At 47.6% G+C, this 16,954-nt stretch overlaps 6 protein-coding genes across 6 annotated transcripts; 3 read left to right on the top strand and 3 right to left on the bottom strand.

Moving 5' to 3' along the window:
* Positions 1-1,697: 1,697 nt before the first annotated feature.
* Positions 1,698-6,731, top strand: F4822DRAFT_438326 (uncharacterized protein; the record flags this gene model as incomplete). The annotated part of the gene is made up of 2 exons (XM_051462503.1): positions 1,698-6,538; positions 6,608-6,731. 2 exons carry the CDS (start codon positions 1,698-1,700, stop codon positions 6,729-6,731), a joined length of 4,965 nt encoding a protein of 1,654 aa, XP_051311584.1.
* Positions 6,732-7,192: 461 nt separating this feature from the next.
* On the bottom strand, positions 7,193-7,734 carry F4822DRAFT_432668 (uncharacterized protein; the record flags this gene model as incomplete). Its single annotated transcript, XM_051461694.1, has 2 exons — positions 7,193-7,323; positions 7,383-7,734. 2 exons carry the CDS (start codon positions 7,732-7,734, stop codon positions 7,193-7,195), a joined length of 483 nt encoding a protein of 160 aa, XP_051311583.1.
* A 1,563-nt stretch (positions 7,735-9,297) lies between these two features.
* On the bottom strand, positions 9,298-11,437 carry F4822DRAFT_414218 (NAD(P)-binding protein). The gene is made up of 2 exons (XM_051459117.1): positions 9,991-11,437; positions 9,298-9,894 (listed from the first exon to the last, which is right to left on the bottom strand). The coding sequence occupies exons 1-2, from the start codon at positions 10,842-10,844 to the stop codon at positions 9,705-9,707; spliced, it is 1,044 nt and encodes a 347-aa protein (XP_051311582.1). The 5' UTR covers positions 10,845-11,437; the 3' UTR covers positions 9,298-9,704.
* A 50-nt stretch (positions 11,438-11,487) lies between these two features.
* On the top strand, positions 11,488-13,155 carry F4822DRAFT_445694 (NmrA-like family-domain-containing protein; the record flags this gene model as incomplete). Its single annotated transcript, XM_051463410.1, has 5 exons — positions 11,488-11,667; positions 11,726-11,863; positions 11,926-11,977; positions 12,028-12,102; positions 12,156-13,155. The coding sequence occupies 5 exons, from the start codon at positions 11,488-11,490 to the stop codon at positions 12,617-12,619; spliced, it is 909 nt and encodes a 302-aa protein (XP_051311581.1). The 3' UTR covers positions 12,620-13,155.
* Positions 13,156-14,765: 1,610 nt separating this feature from the next.
* On the top strand, positions 14,766-15,127 carry F4822DRAFT_414211 (uncharacterized protein; the record flags this gene model as incomplete). Its single annotated transcript, XM_051459116.1, has 1 exon — positions 14,766-15,127. A coding segment is annotated over exon 1 (227 nt), but the record flags the coding sequence as incomplete, so codon positions are not given.
* F4822DRAFT_414210 (NAD(P)-binding protein) lies at positions 15,114-16,897 on the bottom strand. The gene is made up of 2 exons (XM_051459115.1): positions 16,421-16,897; positions 15,114-16,347 (listed from the first exon to the last, which is right to left on the bottom strand). Exons 1-2 carry the CDS (start codon positions 16,781-16,783, stop codon positions 15,856-15,858), a joined length of 855 nt encoding a protein of 284 aa, XP_051311579.1. The 5' UTR covers positions 16,784-16,897; the 3' UTR covers positions 15,114-15,855.
* Between the last annotated feature and the right edge of the window lie 57 nt (positions 16,898-16,954).

The raw sequence follows: 16,954 nt of genomic DNA, 5'->3' as shown, positions 1-16,954 counted from the left end.
TTGGAAGATAAAAGATATCCGTTTGGGTATAAATGGTGTGATAGGTAGAATTCATAACTAGGGGGAAGACCTCGGGACGTGTCTGACCAATTGAATTAAGATGGGCGTATTTCGTATTTTAATTTCTTTTATTGTTATTATTTTTTAATTCTTCCTCTGTTCCCCCTCACTGAGAATTAATAAGAGGGGAGACGGAAGTGAGGGAACAAAAAGGAAGACAGAAAAACTAAAAAATAAATTGGAGATAAAGATACAAAGCTTAATATGAGGGATGATTCATGCCCACATGCTGTCCACATGCTACGCAACACTTTGATTGAACTCAATTACAATTTAAGTTTATTCTCGACTGTTAAATTTTAATATTTCTCATTGCGACGATCCGTCTTATTTTCTTTCTCATCTCAGCACCAATTAGCTTCTATATCCTTTTGTTGTTGTTTTTTATCTAGCTTAATGTACACGTAACCTTAAATATCCACGTTGGATTATCCACAGCGAAAACATCATGATTACTTAGGATTGATATTAGAAGCCGAAAAACGAAGAGCGTTGTCGTATGTCCCCATTGTATCATCGGGATGTACATCCTAAAGGGAACTAAACCCGAATAAGTTATGACGGATCTCCACCAGAATGTTACTTGTAAGCGCGTAGCCGCCGACCTTGCACGCTAGTGCAGCGTACGAAGAAGTGTTAGTGCAGTTAGTGTAGGGCAAAGAGTGGACAAGGTGGACAAGGGAAAAGGGAGACCAGCAGACAAGCAGACAAGGTTGGAGTGAGCGCTAATGTGGTGTGGGAAGGTGTCTTGCGGAGGCGACACACAACTCACATAGTACCTACCTCACTAGCTGCTAGGTCCCCTAAGTTAGCAGAAAGGCAGTAAGAATTGCCCAGACTTTAGGAAGGTTCTCTCTGCAATCTACAATGTACATGACTCCGTAGGACCACCAACGCAAAACAAACGTTGGAATAACCCTTGACACAAACAAATCGAGAACAACCTTCCGTTATTAATCTTTTTTTTTTTTCCTTTTCTAAACGGCAGCAACAAACAATTTCCTCACGATATCAACATAGCCCGCCTGTTAATGACGACGACGGTTACGAAGTCAAAGAGTTTTTTCTTTACACTTGCTAAGCCTTACTATTATACTACTATAATCGAATTCTATAATACCAATTAACTAGCCATGGTGCTCGCCGTTGTTTTTATCGCCGCCTTACCCAAATCGTGACCGGGGGCCCTTCCTCGCAGAATTTCTCCTTGGCTAAGGTATATTCTGCTTACCCCTTCGTTCGCTCGCTTGTTCGTTCGTTCGCCAAACACTAGTGGATGAATCAATTCGTTGGGTTGGCCGTGTTACTCTCCGACCGATTGTCGCTTTCGAGACGAGTTGTCGAAAAACGTGTGACCTCGCCCGGCTAGTGCAGCCGCCGTCTTGGCTGTCGCTCGACGATCCTCCTTATCGTCCTATAGCCTACCTAATTCATTGTCACGGTCGCTCGTGACTTGTGTTTCGTTGGCATTGTTGTTATTTGACTATTGTTTTCGATCTTTTATTATTTAGCATTTTTGTTGGGCCCTTCGGCCGTAATCGCTTTTGCGCTTCCTCTTCGAGTCCGATCGTTTGTTCGTAGACGATACATCCTCCTCAAGCGACCGATGCCGTGCCGTCCCATCTCACATATCTACGATGTATCCAAACGCTCAACAGAACCAGGCGCGGCCGTTTCAGGTCCCCCCGCCTCCGCCTATGTCGCCACCCGTAGCCGGTCAGCCTGGACAACTTAATACAATGCTCAATATCCCACCCCCGCCGCCACGATACCCGAGTGCGCCGTCAGCGACCGGTGGTGTTGTCCTACCACCACCACCCGGGCCGCCACCGAATAGCGCTCTAGGGCCGCAGCCTCCATGGCAGGCGACTTGGGGACGCCCGTACAATGGCCAGCCTGGATTTACAATCCCACCTCCGCCCGCTGGCGGTCCCGTACCAGCATATAATCCGAAGCTCCACTCCCAAGCCTCCAATGGCACTCTTTCAACGATACCCCCTCCCCCGCCGCAGACGAGCGAACTCATGGGTACATACAGGCCTGGAAATGATTCGAATGAGGCGATGGTGTCTGCGACGTATATACCGGGAGGGGATACATATGGAGAGGGCGTTGGAATACCTGGTTTCTTCCCGGAAGATGTGTCAACGCAGCCAACGACAACTCAGAGCTCTTGGGGTACATCTGCTCACACGAGCGGTACGAGTACTATGAACTCTACATTGACCGACGATAGCAGTCGCGGATTTCTGTATGCCGGTGCGATTAATAGTCGCATGGCATCCACTTCGTCGAATGCGACAACTGGGTTTACCGAAATCCCTACCGAAATAGCAGCTAAATGGCCCCTGGATCATGTATTACTATGGTTAGCCGCGAATCACTTCTCCAAGGAATGGCAAGAGACGTTTAAGAACCTCAACATTCATGGAGCACAGTTTCTCGAACTTGGTAGTCAGAAGGGCGGCCGAGGCAATTTCGGTATGATGCATCAGCTCGTGTATCCGCGATTAGCACAGGAGTGTGTCAATAACAATACTCCATGGGACCAACCCCGAGAAAGGGAGGAAGGCAAGCGAATGCGCCGGCTTATACGAAGTATAGTGACTGGAAAACCGGTCGATAGTACGAAGACGTTGCCTTCGCATGCTAGCAAAGAATCTCTTACTGGTACTTATAATCAGAGCGCGGGTACCGACGCAGAATCGCCAAATACCCCTATAAAATTAGGCTCTAGCTCTAGAGGATTTTCTCAATCACGAGCTACAACTATGCCTACACTCAGCAGCACGATGAGCTCTGACTCAAATCATCGTGCCATATTAAAGAATATTGATATCGATAGTAGCCGTAAGCTAAGCCCGAGTCTTAGTGAACACGGAGATAGCAATTACCGGGCTGCGCTGCGAAGTGACAGCCCAGGATCGAGTCCGAAATTATCTACTGCGTTTCTACCCCAGCCTTCGTCCGGGAGCTTATCCCCGTCTAGGTTCCACCATAAGAGCCGTAATAGCACCGAGTCCGTTTCCTCCAATGCAGCGATATATGGCTCCGGCGTGCCCCCCGAGGCCGGCCAACTTTTAAGGAATGGTATGAGCGGGATTGGAGACATGATCCATGCTAGTCGCAGCGATCGACGATTCAATACCGAAGGAAAACGTTCAGACTCGAATGATAACCGACCTGCTTCGGCCGAGCCATCTTCTGCGAGAGACAACAAAAGCTTCTTGGGTTTCTTGAAAAGGAATAAAAAGCAAAAGGAGGATGATTCGTTTCCTTCCCCTGAAGATGGGGAGTCACCTACCAGCCCTAATTTGCTGAAACCTCGTTTTGGAACCCCGCCACCAGAAGCAGTTCAGGATTCGGCCCCGTCATTCAGGCGCAACAAAAACGTACCTAGGGTGTATATCCTTATCACGTTGGACGGATGGAATTTTCGACTTTGCGACGTCACCGACTGCGATACTGCCGCTGATTTACGTGCTAATATCTGTATGCATTTGGGACTTACCGATCCGAGGGCATTCGAAATCTTCTTAACTGAATTAGGACGTGGCGCGCACGATGAAGCGCTAGAAGATCAAAGTTTATGGATTCATAAACGTAATAAGGGCGACGCGCACGGTTCCCTAAAGTTTTTCATTAGGCTAGGAGCGCCATCCGATACCAATCGCAATGTTCCGGCAGCACTCACCCCGGGTTATCTAGCTCCGGGTTCAAATTTGAATGAGGACGCCTATGCTCACCTGAATGGTCGTACCAGGTCAAGTTCTTCGCCCCCCACGTCCAGAACCAATACCCTTTCCGCAGGTTCCCAGCCAAACGAAGCCGAATTGGCCGCGAAAGCCAGCGAATACCGAGCCGAAGTCGAGAAGCAGCAAGCAGCTTATCTTGCCAAGCGCCGACAAGCTATCAAAGAATCTTCCCCGAGCGAAAACTCACCTCAAACCGGAATTGTTGGCAGGAATGTAGACTTCGATCATCCGCGCCACTCTCCATTCGAGGAAAAGAAACCAGATATACTCTTCCCTCAGAGGAAAGCACCCGCGCCCCCAGGCGTCGAGACAGCCACGTTAATTAAGGCAAATTCGTTAAGTAGGAAGACGGGCCATAATATGCGGCTGTCGCAAGGCAGTCTAGACGGACACCCTAGCCCCAGGCGGCCCGCCACTTCAACAGGTGAATCAAATCAAGATACGCACCAGAGACGCTCCGGTGGACCCCCTCTTGGCCCCCCTTCTCCACCGGCAGGATCAGCTCTTGGGGCTCTGGTGAATATGGGAAGCGCCTGGGGCCGATTGGGTCGACCATCAGCCCCAACATCGCAACAACGTCCAGTATCACCTAGCCGAAATACTTCGGCACCTGCAGCAGGGGGGGACTTGGTGGAACAAAGAGGTAAGGGAGCAATGGCAAGCGTTGATTTTGGCATCACCGCCTCGGGTCGTAGTAACTCTAGATCGAGGTCTGGTTCGCCCGGTTCCCTGACTTGGGGCCGCGGCGATATACCATTCGTCGTTCCAGATTATTCGCCCGGGGGCACCCCACTCCTCGGCAACCGGGGAAAAACTTCTCAGCAGGAACCGATTACTAAAATGCGTGAAACAGCACGACGAGCACCGTCACCTGGCGACCTCAGCCCGAGTACCACACACCCGCCGGCGCCAGGACCTACCGCCGGACCAGAAACTACCCCGAAACCCCGTCCGAAATCCCACGGACCCGATGTGGACTTTACCGAGACCGATGTACAATTTTCCAAGCCGGCACCGTCGGCTAAACCGGTGGACGACGGCTCCGGAGACGACGATTCCGATGATGGCCTATTCGCTATCCCGATGAGAGGCAGACTACCGTCCAAGAAAACGGTACGCAAACAACCGAGTCGCAACGAGACAAGTATCTTAGACAGTGACTCGGAATCGAACGAAGATAAGAAACCGAACCTAAGAGTTAAGACATCGAGGTCTAAGAAGAGTTTATCGGTGTCCTTTAATTCTTCGCCTGGAGCTTCTAATACACCCGACTTGGAGGATGATGAAGGAAGTATACGGAGTGGTCGCGATTCTTACCGTCGCACGCCAGCGACCCCAGGTTCAGAGCAATGGCAGTCAGATGATAGCAAACTCAACCGCCGAAAATCGTTCATTGACCGTGGTGTTTGGGCCAACCGTCCACCCCCAGAGGCTTTGCTCAGCAACCTTGACGCCTTCTTCCCCGAGCTTGACCTTGACCAGCCTGTCCTTGACGAAAATGATATTCCCGTATCACCTATAAACGAGCACGAGGACATTCCACCCCTTCCGAATAATGCGAAAGCTCATGCTACCTTGGGCATCGGCCCTCTAACACCTGCTACTACAAGTAACACTACAAGATCGTCAACTTACAACGAGAGCGACACGCTCGGTTCTGATGAATCCACACTGAAAGCACTAGAGCGCCCACCCTCAATCGCCTCGGTTGCGACGCGTAATGTTCAGCGGTCGAGTGGCCTTGGTCGAATGAAGTCCATTCGAGAGGTAGCACGTGGTGCCCACGAAGCTAACAAACGTTTCACCACGTCTACGACCAGCGGCGCGGGTGCTTCATCTATGGTCCAGCGACGCAAGAGTACGAAGATGTTCGGCGCCAATGTCGTGCAAATCCGCCCAGAACGTGGTTCGATGATTGTTCCACAGATCCCTCAGGATATACTTCCAAAGCGACAGACTACTTTCCGATGGTTCAAGGGTGAGCTTATCGGTAAAGGAACGTACGGACGTGTATACCTCGGAATGAACGCTACGACTGGTGAATTCTTGGCGGTCAAGGAAGTTGAAGTTAACCCAAAAGCAGCAGCTGGAGACAAGAACAAGATGAAGGAACTACTTAAGGCCTTAGACCAGGAAATTGACACTATGCAGAATCTAGATCACGTCAATATTGTACAGTACCTCGGTTGCGAAAGGAAAGAGACGAGCATCAGCATCTTTTTAGAGTATATCTCCGGTGGTAGTATCGGATCCTGCTTGCGCAAGCATGGAAAGTTCGAAGAGCCGGTTGTCAGCTCGTTGACGCGACAGACACTATCGGGTCTTGCATATCTACATCGCGAGGGCATCCTACATCGAGATTTGAAGGCCGACAATATCCTGCTAGACGTGGATGGAACGTGCAAGATTTCCGACTTTGGAATTAGCAAGAAGACAGATAATATCTACGGCAACGATAAGACTAATTCCATGCAAGGTTCGGTGTTCTGGATGGCGCCTGAAGTTATCCGATCCCAGGGTGAAGGATATAGCGCCAAAGTCGATATCTGGAGTTTGGGATGTGTCGTTTTGGAGATGTTTGCTGGAAGGCGACCTTGGAGTAAGGAAGAGGCTGTCGGTGCCATCTACAAGATCGCGAACGGAGAGATACCCCCGATCGCGGATGATGTGCGCGAGGCAATTAGTCCGTACGCCCTAGGGTTCATGCTGGACTGCTTTACAGTGTACGTGTTTCTTCCCTCTATGTATTTAGAATTTGGTGTTATTGTTTTGGTTTACTAACGAGAGCGCAGTGACCCTAGGGATCGTCCGACGGCTGAACGCCTGCTCAGGCAGCACGAATTCTGCGAACTCGATGCGGATTACAATTTCTTCGATACCGACCTATATGCCAAGATTAGGGGCACGTTCCAGTAGCGTGGGAATGTGTTTGAATAGCGGTGTAGATTTTTAAGAGCTTAAGGAGATGCCGAGAGAGCCTTTACGTTGGATCTGAGGGGCTACTTCGAGTCAAGATATAGCTATGATAATCGCATATGTCCCGGCCCGCGCACCAAAAACCGAGATAAAAAGCCTAAGGCTTGATGCTTTAGGATTATAGAAAGTTCGAAAAGTATGATTATGCTAGGGGGTTATGTAATTCTTATTGGAGAAAAGGACCTAGAAGGTGCCTAAGCGATAATGTAGCATGGTTGGATAGAAGCGTTGCATAAGGTACCTACTACTACAGATACGGAGGCGGCTTGTATAGCACTTGTATGAGATGACCAATGTTCATTGTTCGATATTCGCTCCTTTTCGCACGTAGCATGGCGTTTTAGGGGTGAATAGAAGGGGTAGATGGGTGTGTAGGTGTGTAGTTATGAAGAGTGTTTCATTTACACGATGCATTCAGTTGAGCGATGATGTAATAGAAACGTCTTTATATGGTGAGCTTCGAGTGCGAGTGTGATCATTGATGCGAAGTGGCCCTGAGCTTGGTGGAAGAGGTGAAGGCCTTCTTTGGTTTCTGGGTTTTAATCAGTCCAGATAGAAGAACCCGTATCAAATCATGGACATCAAACTTACGGGTACCGGTAGCCAAGGGTCCTGCACTAATGAACAGCAAATTGATAGTTCGCTCTTTGCTTTTGATGTCGCGACAAGCTTGGTCGACGTTCCGAAGCAGACTAACTTGATACTTGAGGAAGTGATAGTCGCCATCCGGATTCAAAGATTTGAGCTCCGTCTTAATGCGCTTGGCAGCCTTGTCGGACCTGCCGATAAAGTAGACGCGGGGCCGCTTCGTGTGTTTGACGAATTGCTTTAGACTTGTCTCTCCTATGCCATTGGTAGCACCAACAAAAACGGCAACGAGACCGGTGGGTAACTCAGTACGGATTCGTTCATTAGAGGCTCGGATCGCGTCGAGTGAAACCATGGCTACTAGAGGTGACACCCGATGGGTGTGCTACGATGAGTTGGGGTCTTCTATCGAATTGCTTCTCTCTATCCTATGAGTTGACACTCTGGATATACTTTAAGAAGATTGTTTATTAGCTACCTAGGTATATATCTACTTATAGCAGTTACAAAGTCAAATCTCAATCGCAGACAAGAATATATTCCTTATGAAACGGGATAGGAGGTCGAGTGTTTGTTTGCAATAGAGTAAGCCGTTTTAACCTTATCACTAGGTAGTGCCTGCAATTCCATTCTATTGGAGTTAGTCAGACCTGTAGGGTCGGGAGATCTTGGAGCCCACTCCATTGTGATTCAAAAGCTCCCTATTGTGACTCGGGTAGAATCTGCAGAATCCCGCATCTTCAATCTCTCAGTATGATAAAACCCACAAGAGAGAAGCCGAAAAGGGAGGGCTCCACCGATGTGCCGCCAGATCGATTTTTGACGACTTTTCTACTTACGGGATTGCTATGATTAAATGTACTTATGAAACATGTCTCTCGGAGGACTGCGCCTACACCGCGAGGAGTTATCAAACGTAAGCACAATTCTCCGGGGATCAACACTGGAATTGGGTGGTTCTCTATGTCGCTACTGAGAATCAGCTAGCCACCCGTTCGAGTCTATGCCATATTTGACCTATGGCGGCAATCCAGTCAGAACCGTACAAGGATGGGAAAACTTGGTAGGGTCGCCCAAACCAGCTCTGCACAGTATGAGCGGACTATTCCTATTCATTTTTCTTCTTTTGGCGATAGTAGGGAGGTGGTGTTGACCTAACAACTGAGAAGTATTTACACGATTAACCGCCCGGATCAACTCCGAAATTATGTGTATCGTGAAGTGACGTAAGTACCTACTATAATCCTTAATGAATTCAATATCTTCAATCTAGAAATTAGTTTGAAGCGACCAAAGCTGGGGATATTCGCCCTCCATGGAGTATTAGATTCGGAGTTTCAGTGATCATGTTCAACAGGTTAGACACTGAGGCCATCGAGCCATGAGATTTCTAAATACTCTTTCGGTCTACTAAATGAGGCTTGCCGCCATCTCAATCCTTTACCGCCTACCTTGGATACCTAGATAAGCGGTAATTAGGCACGCCACAATGGACGCCCTCATGTTTTTTTCTGACTAGTAAGTCCCTATAGGCCGCCTAGTTCCGCCTTATTGTGCCCAACTAAATGATTACATAGCGGCTACATCGTATCGCATATTCCAGACTCGCTTCTCACGCAGCAGTGAGCCCGAATGCCAAAACTTCTGAAGCCACAATTAATATTCCGCTAGGTACCGTGTTACCATAACAATACTGTCCGAGAAGAAAGACCATGAAGTCCGGTTCATCTATCCCAAAGACCTGGGGCCAAGGTTATCTTCTATGGCTGTAGAAGACATAGTGCTTGACTCGCCCAATATCTCCAGCAAACGCATTCAGGACTTATACCTAGGCTGTTGCTTACCATCGTATGGGATAATCCTAAATCACGTAAGATACTTGGCTTGGAGTATAAGATCTACGAAGTTGAGTGTGTATTCGGTAATTTGGATTAATGAGATGATTACTTCGATAATAGATGTCATGAAACCTGGGACTAAAACTGCAGAGGGCCATCTAAGTACATGTAGGCAGCAGGTAGGTAACCTAACGTAATGGGTGGTTACACGAGTAGGATTCCCGAGCCGCTCATGCATACCATAGATGTGGGCGTACCTAGTGGGTTATAAGCCCGCTGATTCATAGGGACCTCGCTGCTGGCTGGTTATTGTACGTATATACCTAAAATTTCAGAAAAATGAGCAATCACCTGTTAATTAGTTTGCCGACTGAGATCCTCGTGACAATCTGGTGTACATAATGATACCTACCTAGGTACAAATGGTCTAGCTACCTAGACACCCCGACACCTAACCTCAAATACTAAGGTTGATACGTGTTGCTTTTTATATACCTAAACATTTGGCTGCCGCCTGGACACTTTCTTCAAGACTAGTCCACCCAGCTCCTTTTACCCCGCGCAGTAGTTCTTCAGCCCTCTGGTTCGGAATTTTAGTCTGGTCCCAGCCGTTATACTCCATTATCGTAATGTCTTTCTCGGGATACAGATTCTTCAAGATTTCCGTGACTTTGGGCCTATAAAAATTGAATTTAGTTGCCGAAAATTTAGTATTGAATCGAGGAACGCATTACTAGAAAAACTAATCATCGCAGGGATCGGGAGATACTGACCAACTATAGCGGGCACCGAAGCCATAAAGCCGTTCCCCATTGACACCAGGAGTGGTCAAGGCCGCCACATAGAGCAAAGCGGTGTCAATAGTGTCAATATACCATTGAGGTTGCATCCCGCCTAAGAAATCCAAGTGGGACTTTTCGTATGCCCAGCCAACCATACCCGTACTGGACGGAATACCTTGTTCCTTTGGATGCAAGCAATGGCCTATGACAGTGTCTAGTAGAATACTATTGAACGTGAATGGTATTCTATCTTGGTTTTTTCGAACCCATTCCCATAGCTTCTGTTCGTAGAGGGTCTTTTGTGCCATCCACGGTGCGAAGCCTTTCTGCTGTGGAGTTGCGTCACTTCTCGCCAACTGGACGGCGGAGTCATTCCATGTCCACTTAGTCAACACACTCTTTACACTTGCATCAGGAGTCCACGCCGCCCAAGCTGAACTTGTCAAAGCGAATGATTTCATGTTCGGCTCCGAGGTAGCGGCTTCGAGGAGAGCAATATGCCATGGCAATTCCGCCTCTATCGCTTTGTCGCTATCTTTGGCGGCTCCATCCAATGCTCCGAGAACATGTGCGATACCAGCAACTCCTTTAACGACCGGAGTCCACACGCCGGTTACTGTCAAATCTGGTATCTCAACTAGCTCGAAGCGGTCGGAGCCATGCCGAGCTGTGAGCACAGACGCAAGCCACGCATTCTTAGCTCTGTTCCGAACAGTACCTCGAACTCGGTACCCAGCGAACAAGAGCTGGTCTGCAATAGTTGATGCAATCAGTCCATTGGCTCCCGTAACGAGTATAAGTGAGTCCAAGGGGATCGTAGGATTAGAAATAAGGGGTTTCGACATATTGGCAAGTTAGGATGTTGAACGGACAGAAAGAAGTCCGGAGCGGACGTGGGGAAGTGTTTTAAATGCGACGAGCTTAACCCATTAGCATTTATAATACGACTTATTAATCCGCGTTTGATAACGGGCGACATCCCTTTTCTTGCTTCCAGCCCCGGATTTTAGAAAAAACGCGACACCGATTAGTACCGATCTAAAATCGGCATCGCAAGTATTTCTCAGCGTGGTATCGTCAAGCAAACAGGAGTTAACAAGGTTCTCGAAGACAATCACTTGACTTCTACGCTTGGGCTCGGTGATAAGTTAATTCTTGAGCGAGCGCTTCAGAGATTACGAGAGTATAGAGTAATCGGGAAATTGGTATCGGACTTATCCCGTCATTGGCTAAGTATTTTCGTACGGCCGATATTCCTATGCAGCTTGTCTGCTTCGGTCAGGGCAAAAGAAACTTGGGATCTTCATACGGTGACCGGTGAGAAAACGTAGTGGGAAACACATCGGAAACTCCTAGACAGCGTGCCGATGATGCCTAAATGGAAAAGGGATAAAAGTAGAGATGCTATCTTGAACGGGCAGGGGAGTTATTCCTAGTCAGCCCCGGTTCAGCTTTCTTAAGAGTCTAAATCATAGTTAGATATATTCAATGTCGGCAAAGAAGATTATCACTGTATTCGGCGCCACAGGTGCGCAAGGTGGCGGGGTTGTTGATACATTCCAAAGTGATCCTAAACTGCGCGATGAATGGGTTGTTCGTGCAGCAACCCGTGATACTTCGAAAGACTCTGCTAAGAAGCTTGCGAGTGCAGGCGTCGAAGTCGTCTTCGTAAGTCCTCTTTGCGTCAAACTAGAGAATCATATTATTGTATTAATTCATAACGAAGGCTGATCTCGACGATAAAGCGAGTCTCGTTAGTGCTATGAAAGGCTCTTATGCGGCTTTTGGTGTGACGAATTATTGGGAGCGGGCCTCTGCCGACGTTGAGATTCAGCAGGGCCGAAATCTGGCTGATGCCGCAAAGGTACCGATATCTTTATTTATTAATGGTAAAATGAACTATCTGATAAATCCATTATTAAATAGGAAGCGGGCGTTCAACACTACATTTGGAGTTCCCTTCTAAACATTAAAGAACGTGAGTCTTCTGAATCGCGACAACTTGCGGGCCTAGACTAATACCCACAGTTTCCGGAGGTGAGCTGCCAAATGTGTATCATTTTGACAGTAAAGCCACTGTGGCGGGGTACATACGAGAATCAGGTATGCCTGCGACTTTCTTTCTCGCTGGGTTTATATGTCAAACATTGGCTCAGAAGATGGATTCCTCAAGCAGGTACCTCCAGACAACAATTTTGCCCTCGCATTCCCAGTTGCGCCGAACGCCATCGTTCCCGTGTTCCACCCCGCAGATACAGGTAAATACATAAAAGCAATCGTACATAATCGAGATGCTCTGCCCGGAAACCGGTTTTTGGGTGCCACGGCATACATAACTGCGGCAGAGGTTTTGGAGGGGTTCAAACGAGTGTTTCCCGAGGCAGGAAAAACGGCTCGCTATTTCCAAATGTCCGAGCAGATGTTTCGAGATTATTTGGAAGCCAAAGGCACGCCGGATTGCATTATCACGGAGCTCTATGAAAATATGAAATTGCTGGAAACGTTCGGATACTATGGGGGAGAACCGTTAGATACGACGGCCAAATTAGTCGAAGATCACTTGACTACCTGGGAGGAATACGCAAGGAATGTGGCACCTGGCTTTCGAAGCTGCACATAGCCATTCATAAGAGTATTTGCGCGTGGCCATACAAACAAATACTAACTCAACCTCCTGATTACACTTGACAATAATATCGATTTTGAGCCCAGGAGCATGTCGATTGAATCTTTGCTAGCAGAAGTCGATATTTTCTTCCTGGAAGAATTGGTCCGGAGGTCCATTACGTAGAATATGCGAGGCCATAGTACAGTAATGCCGTACCGTAGCGCCACAGAAAACAGACCTATGTGGAATCGGGCGAATCCGCACGAAGAGAAGTGACAACTACCCCAATTTTAAAAACAGCGAGGACGTCGATCTTTCTCTCTGTAGAAATATGTGGAAAAGCTGGGTTTTCTGCCGTTAAGCCCCTGAAAGATGCCTTCTGCCCTAGCGAATTAGAACTCGCTCGTGAGCCCATTTGGGGAGGCTGCTTACCTAGGTACCCTAGGAAATATATACAATTAGCGCTAGACTACATTGCTCACAGTCAGCAGCTCGCTAACAGTCACATATAATGGTCATATCACCGTGATTTGTGGGATCCGACGACAGTTGGGCGGCCAATAAGTTGAAACCAAATAGCAAAAATAAGCAACAACGAAAGTGCTAACTATATGGTAAGATTATCTTGATATTGTCTACATTTCTTCCCTACTGAAAATATGTTAGTATGGAAAAATCACCATGAAAGGTTTTGGGAACTGCCCTTATTGTTGTCGGGGGACTTTTACTGCCATAGGAGAGGGCTTAACCCTAGAGATAAGCAGAAATGAACTAACCGGGCAAAGGTTATTAGTGCATGCATACGAAGGCCTCCATAGCAATTATTTGTGTCTCGCGCAACAACAGAGTTACTATCCCCCCTTTATGGTTGATCTTGTGACAATCTAGTCCAGGCCGCTGCACCAAGCGGCACAATAACGATTCAGCATGGTATAGATTGAATTTGTGATTACTCTGAACCCGAGGCGAATAAGATTGTTGAAAGTGCCATTAAGAGATAGGTTACTAGGACAATCTCACAGTAGCCTGTATGTGGATTGAATCCCCCTGCCGTGAAATGAACACTCGATATGAAAAATCACAATGTCTCGTTTCTCGGTATTATCGCGAGCGTGTCTACCTAGGTACCTTAGGTAGGCAGTACATTTAGCTCTAAAATTTCATTCTCCTGGCTTTAGGTTCCCAACTCACTTCTCCTTTTTATTCGTTATGCGCACCTAGGATGATAACTGAATCTAGAAGTTGTCAATTGGGCCAGCATGTCCTTAGCCGATGTTGATATTGGGGCCCGTTACGATGGCTGCGCTGTCACTAAGGTCAACTTCCCGTCTTAAAGTTGGTCTATTGGTAATAGGGATTCGACGATGCAGGAATACGAGTGTACTCGCTGTGTTGCACGAAAATACAAAGCAGCCAGATGGACATATCATACCCTCGAATGTCGACGGCTACTGTTTTAGTACCTACCTACTAGCGGCCCTAGGTACTGAGTAAGCGGTAGAGACGTGACTGTATTCGACATAATCTAGTAAAATCCATGGACGGTAGTTCTGGTTTCGACAGAGAGTAAAAGCATCCCGTCTGGGACCTAGTGTCTCCCCCCTCCTGTCCATGTGCCGTAAAGCCACTTAGTCGCGGTACATGTTGTATTTTAGCCCTTTTAAAGCGGCCAGAACAAGTGTACGCCGAGTCTTGGATAGGTTTGAATAGGCCGAATAGCTCCCGCGGACAAGTTTGGAAAAGGGTATATAAGGACCTGGAGAAGAATTCGTAGCTGCTTTCAAATTAATAGTCCGGTAGGACACGCCGACGCTTAGCTACATCTTATACAAGAATACCACTCATTCGATTGAGAAGTCAGCATGAACTTCTACGAGAGATCTACTGCCTTTGGGTGGTTCTGTTTCTGGCTCTGCCCCCCTACCTATGCTAGTCTACTTTACACCGTTAACCTCAGGACCTTACTCACGAAGGGTAATAACTGGGCGGCTAATACAACCATCTCGTTCCTAGATAGCTAGAGCTTCATCAACGCCACCAGGCGATACACCGTATCTGGTCCACCGACCTACTTGGCCGCTATTAGTCCTGGCGACGAGGCAGATGTGATACAGAGCGTAAGTCAATCACGGGCTCCGATAGAACCCGCCATGCTAAGTATCAAAATGCAGGTCAAAATAGTGAGGGCGAACAATATTCCGTTTCTAGCCACGGGTAGTCGACACGGTTATATAACTACCTTTGGGGATCTCCAAAATGGCCTCGCTATCGACCTGAGTCAGTTTGATTCTGTGAAAGTCGATATTGCTTTAGGGACTTTGACAGTAGGCGGCGGAACTCGCCACAGAGACTTTTTGGATGCCGTGTATGAGGCGGGGCTTGAAATCCGTAAGTAATGACGGCCATGTCGCCCCAAACGTACCATGGAATGAGCTCGTATATGTTGCCGAGTTTACAATGGATGGAATTAACTGCGAAAGTGGCTTAGTCCGTCGCTACTATTCAGCTAACGTCCAAAACCTCTCGGCGTCGACTTATACGAGTGTGTTCAAGAAAATGGCGAGTTTCTTCGATGATTATCCGGATGCTATCGACCTTGAGATTTTCCCTAATCAAGCAATGTCTGCGGCACCAAGCGACGCGACGGCATACCCATGGCGACAAGCTCTGGGCAGCATGTACGTAACCCTGATATGCGCTTCTTCCTATTTGCTTTCATTATTCCCTAAGAAGGCGCGATTCCATGAGCGAGCTGCTGACATCTTAGCCAAAGGATTATACAATTTGTTTGGTCAGGCCAAAATAATAGCTACTTTCATAATGTAACGGGCGCACTTGGCCGTGAAATTCGCAACGACTTCGTGGCGACTTCCGGCTACCCTGACTTGTCGGTCTACGTTAATTATGCATACGGAGATGAGTCTCTTGAACAAATATACGGGTCAGAGAAATTGCCTCGCTTGGCTGCTTTGAAGAAAGTGTGGGACCCAGATAATGTGTTCGCATATGGTATTGCGTTGCCCACGAAGTACCCCTGAAGGGCGAAAGTCTGATTTTTTTTTTTTTTTTTTGGATGAGTGAAACGTGCGCATCCCCCTCATTTCCAAGGTTCCTTTCCATACAAAAAGACGACGATGGAAACCAGTCGCGACATAGCCGCACATGATAATATACGTCTTATCGTATGTCTTTACTATATTGTGAATTACTGTTGCGTGTCGATTTGAATCGATGACTGTTCTCGATATTCAGTAGAAATATTCTCCTTCAGCGCAATCCACTTCTTCCTCGATGCATCTCTTTACGGCCGCTTCCGGATCCTCGTCGCCGTCTAGTATGTCCAACCAGCAATTCTTGTTGTGCGAATCGAGCAATAGCGCTGCAGTATATGCAAGGGATGCACGGCTGGTATACCCTTCTACCCGTGGAAATTTCCCGAGACTTACTTTACCAACGGGTTCCATGGAGAGCCGACCGGGACGAAGGCAGATTCCTGCAAAGTCCTTCCGTTTCTTTCCTTCCACATATAATACTTCATCCGCTGGCAGCTTCGCTTCGTAGTATCGCTGGTAATGATTTCGCGTCACCTTGAGATATTCCTGCCAGTGTGTCTCGTCTATCCAAGGTGGCTTCTCATAACGGCATCCATTGAAAGATATCATGACAAATTTCGTAATGTACGGTGATGCTATGGAGGCGCGAATACAGTGAATCGCGGCATCGCGATCGATTGCTTCGGTCTGTAAGGATACGATGCCCGATCGTCAGCATTCGTCAAATAGTGGGGGATACTGGGGAAGCTTCTGCTCGTACCCGTTCTGGTGCTCCCTTTCCTCCAGCACCGGCACTCCAGACCACATAACTAGGCTTAATTTCATCAATTAGACGCTTAGCATCTGTCTCATTCTTTATATCTTCGAGGCTGCGGACAAGAACGTTTAATTTGCCGTTCTGATTAACACCAAGTTGTTTCAAATCTGCGATTTGGTCTGGGTTATAAATAATGCTAGTAACGTCCCACGACTGGTGAAGGAGCATCGGAGTTAACAGCCGAGCTACTTTTCCACTACCGCCAAGTAGAAGGACATGATTGGTCGACATTGTGGTGGCTGCTCTGAGCACTGACAGAGGACGTGAGAGTTGGCGAACATGTGCTGCTATGGTATGAAGTGCCATATACAAAACGACTTCATTTTAAACTACATTCTCAAGCTATCTAATATACCATTAGAAATACTCATTTACTTCTTCTTAAGATCATCAAGTAATTGTTGGTTGCACGGATGTAACTATTCGGCGAACACATTAAAGCCGGTAAATGCACGTTGCTTGCTGCTTTAACAGTAT

This window comes from Hypoxylon trugodes, assembly GCF_022578975.1.
Source record: "Hypoxylon trugodes strain CBS 135444 unplaced genomic scaffold F4822scaffold_8, whole genome shotgun sequence".
In the NCBI taxonomy this organism is placed as follows: Eukaryota; Fungi; Ascomycota; class Sordariomycetes; order Xylariales; family Hypoxylaceae; genus Hypoxylon; species Hypoxylon trugodes.
This window is presented reverse-complemented; position numbering and strand designations above follow the sequence as displayed.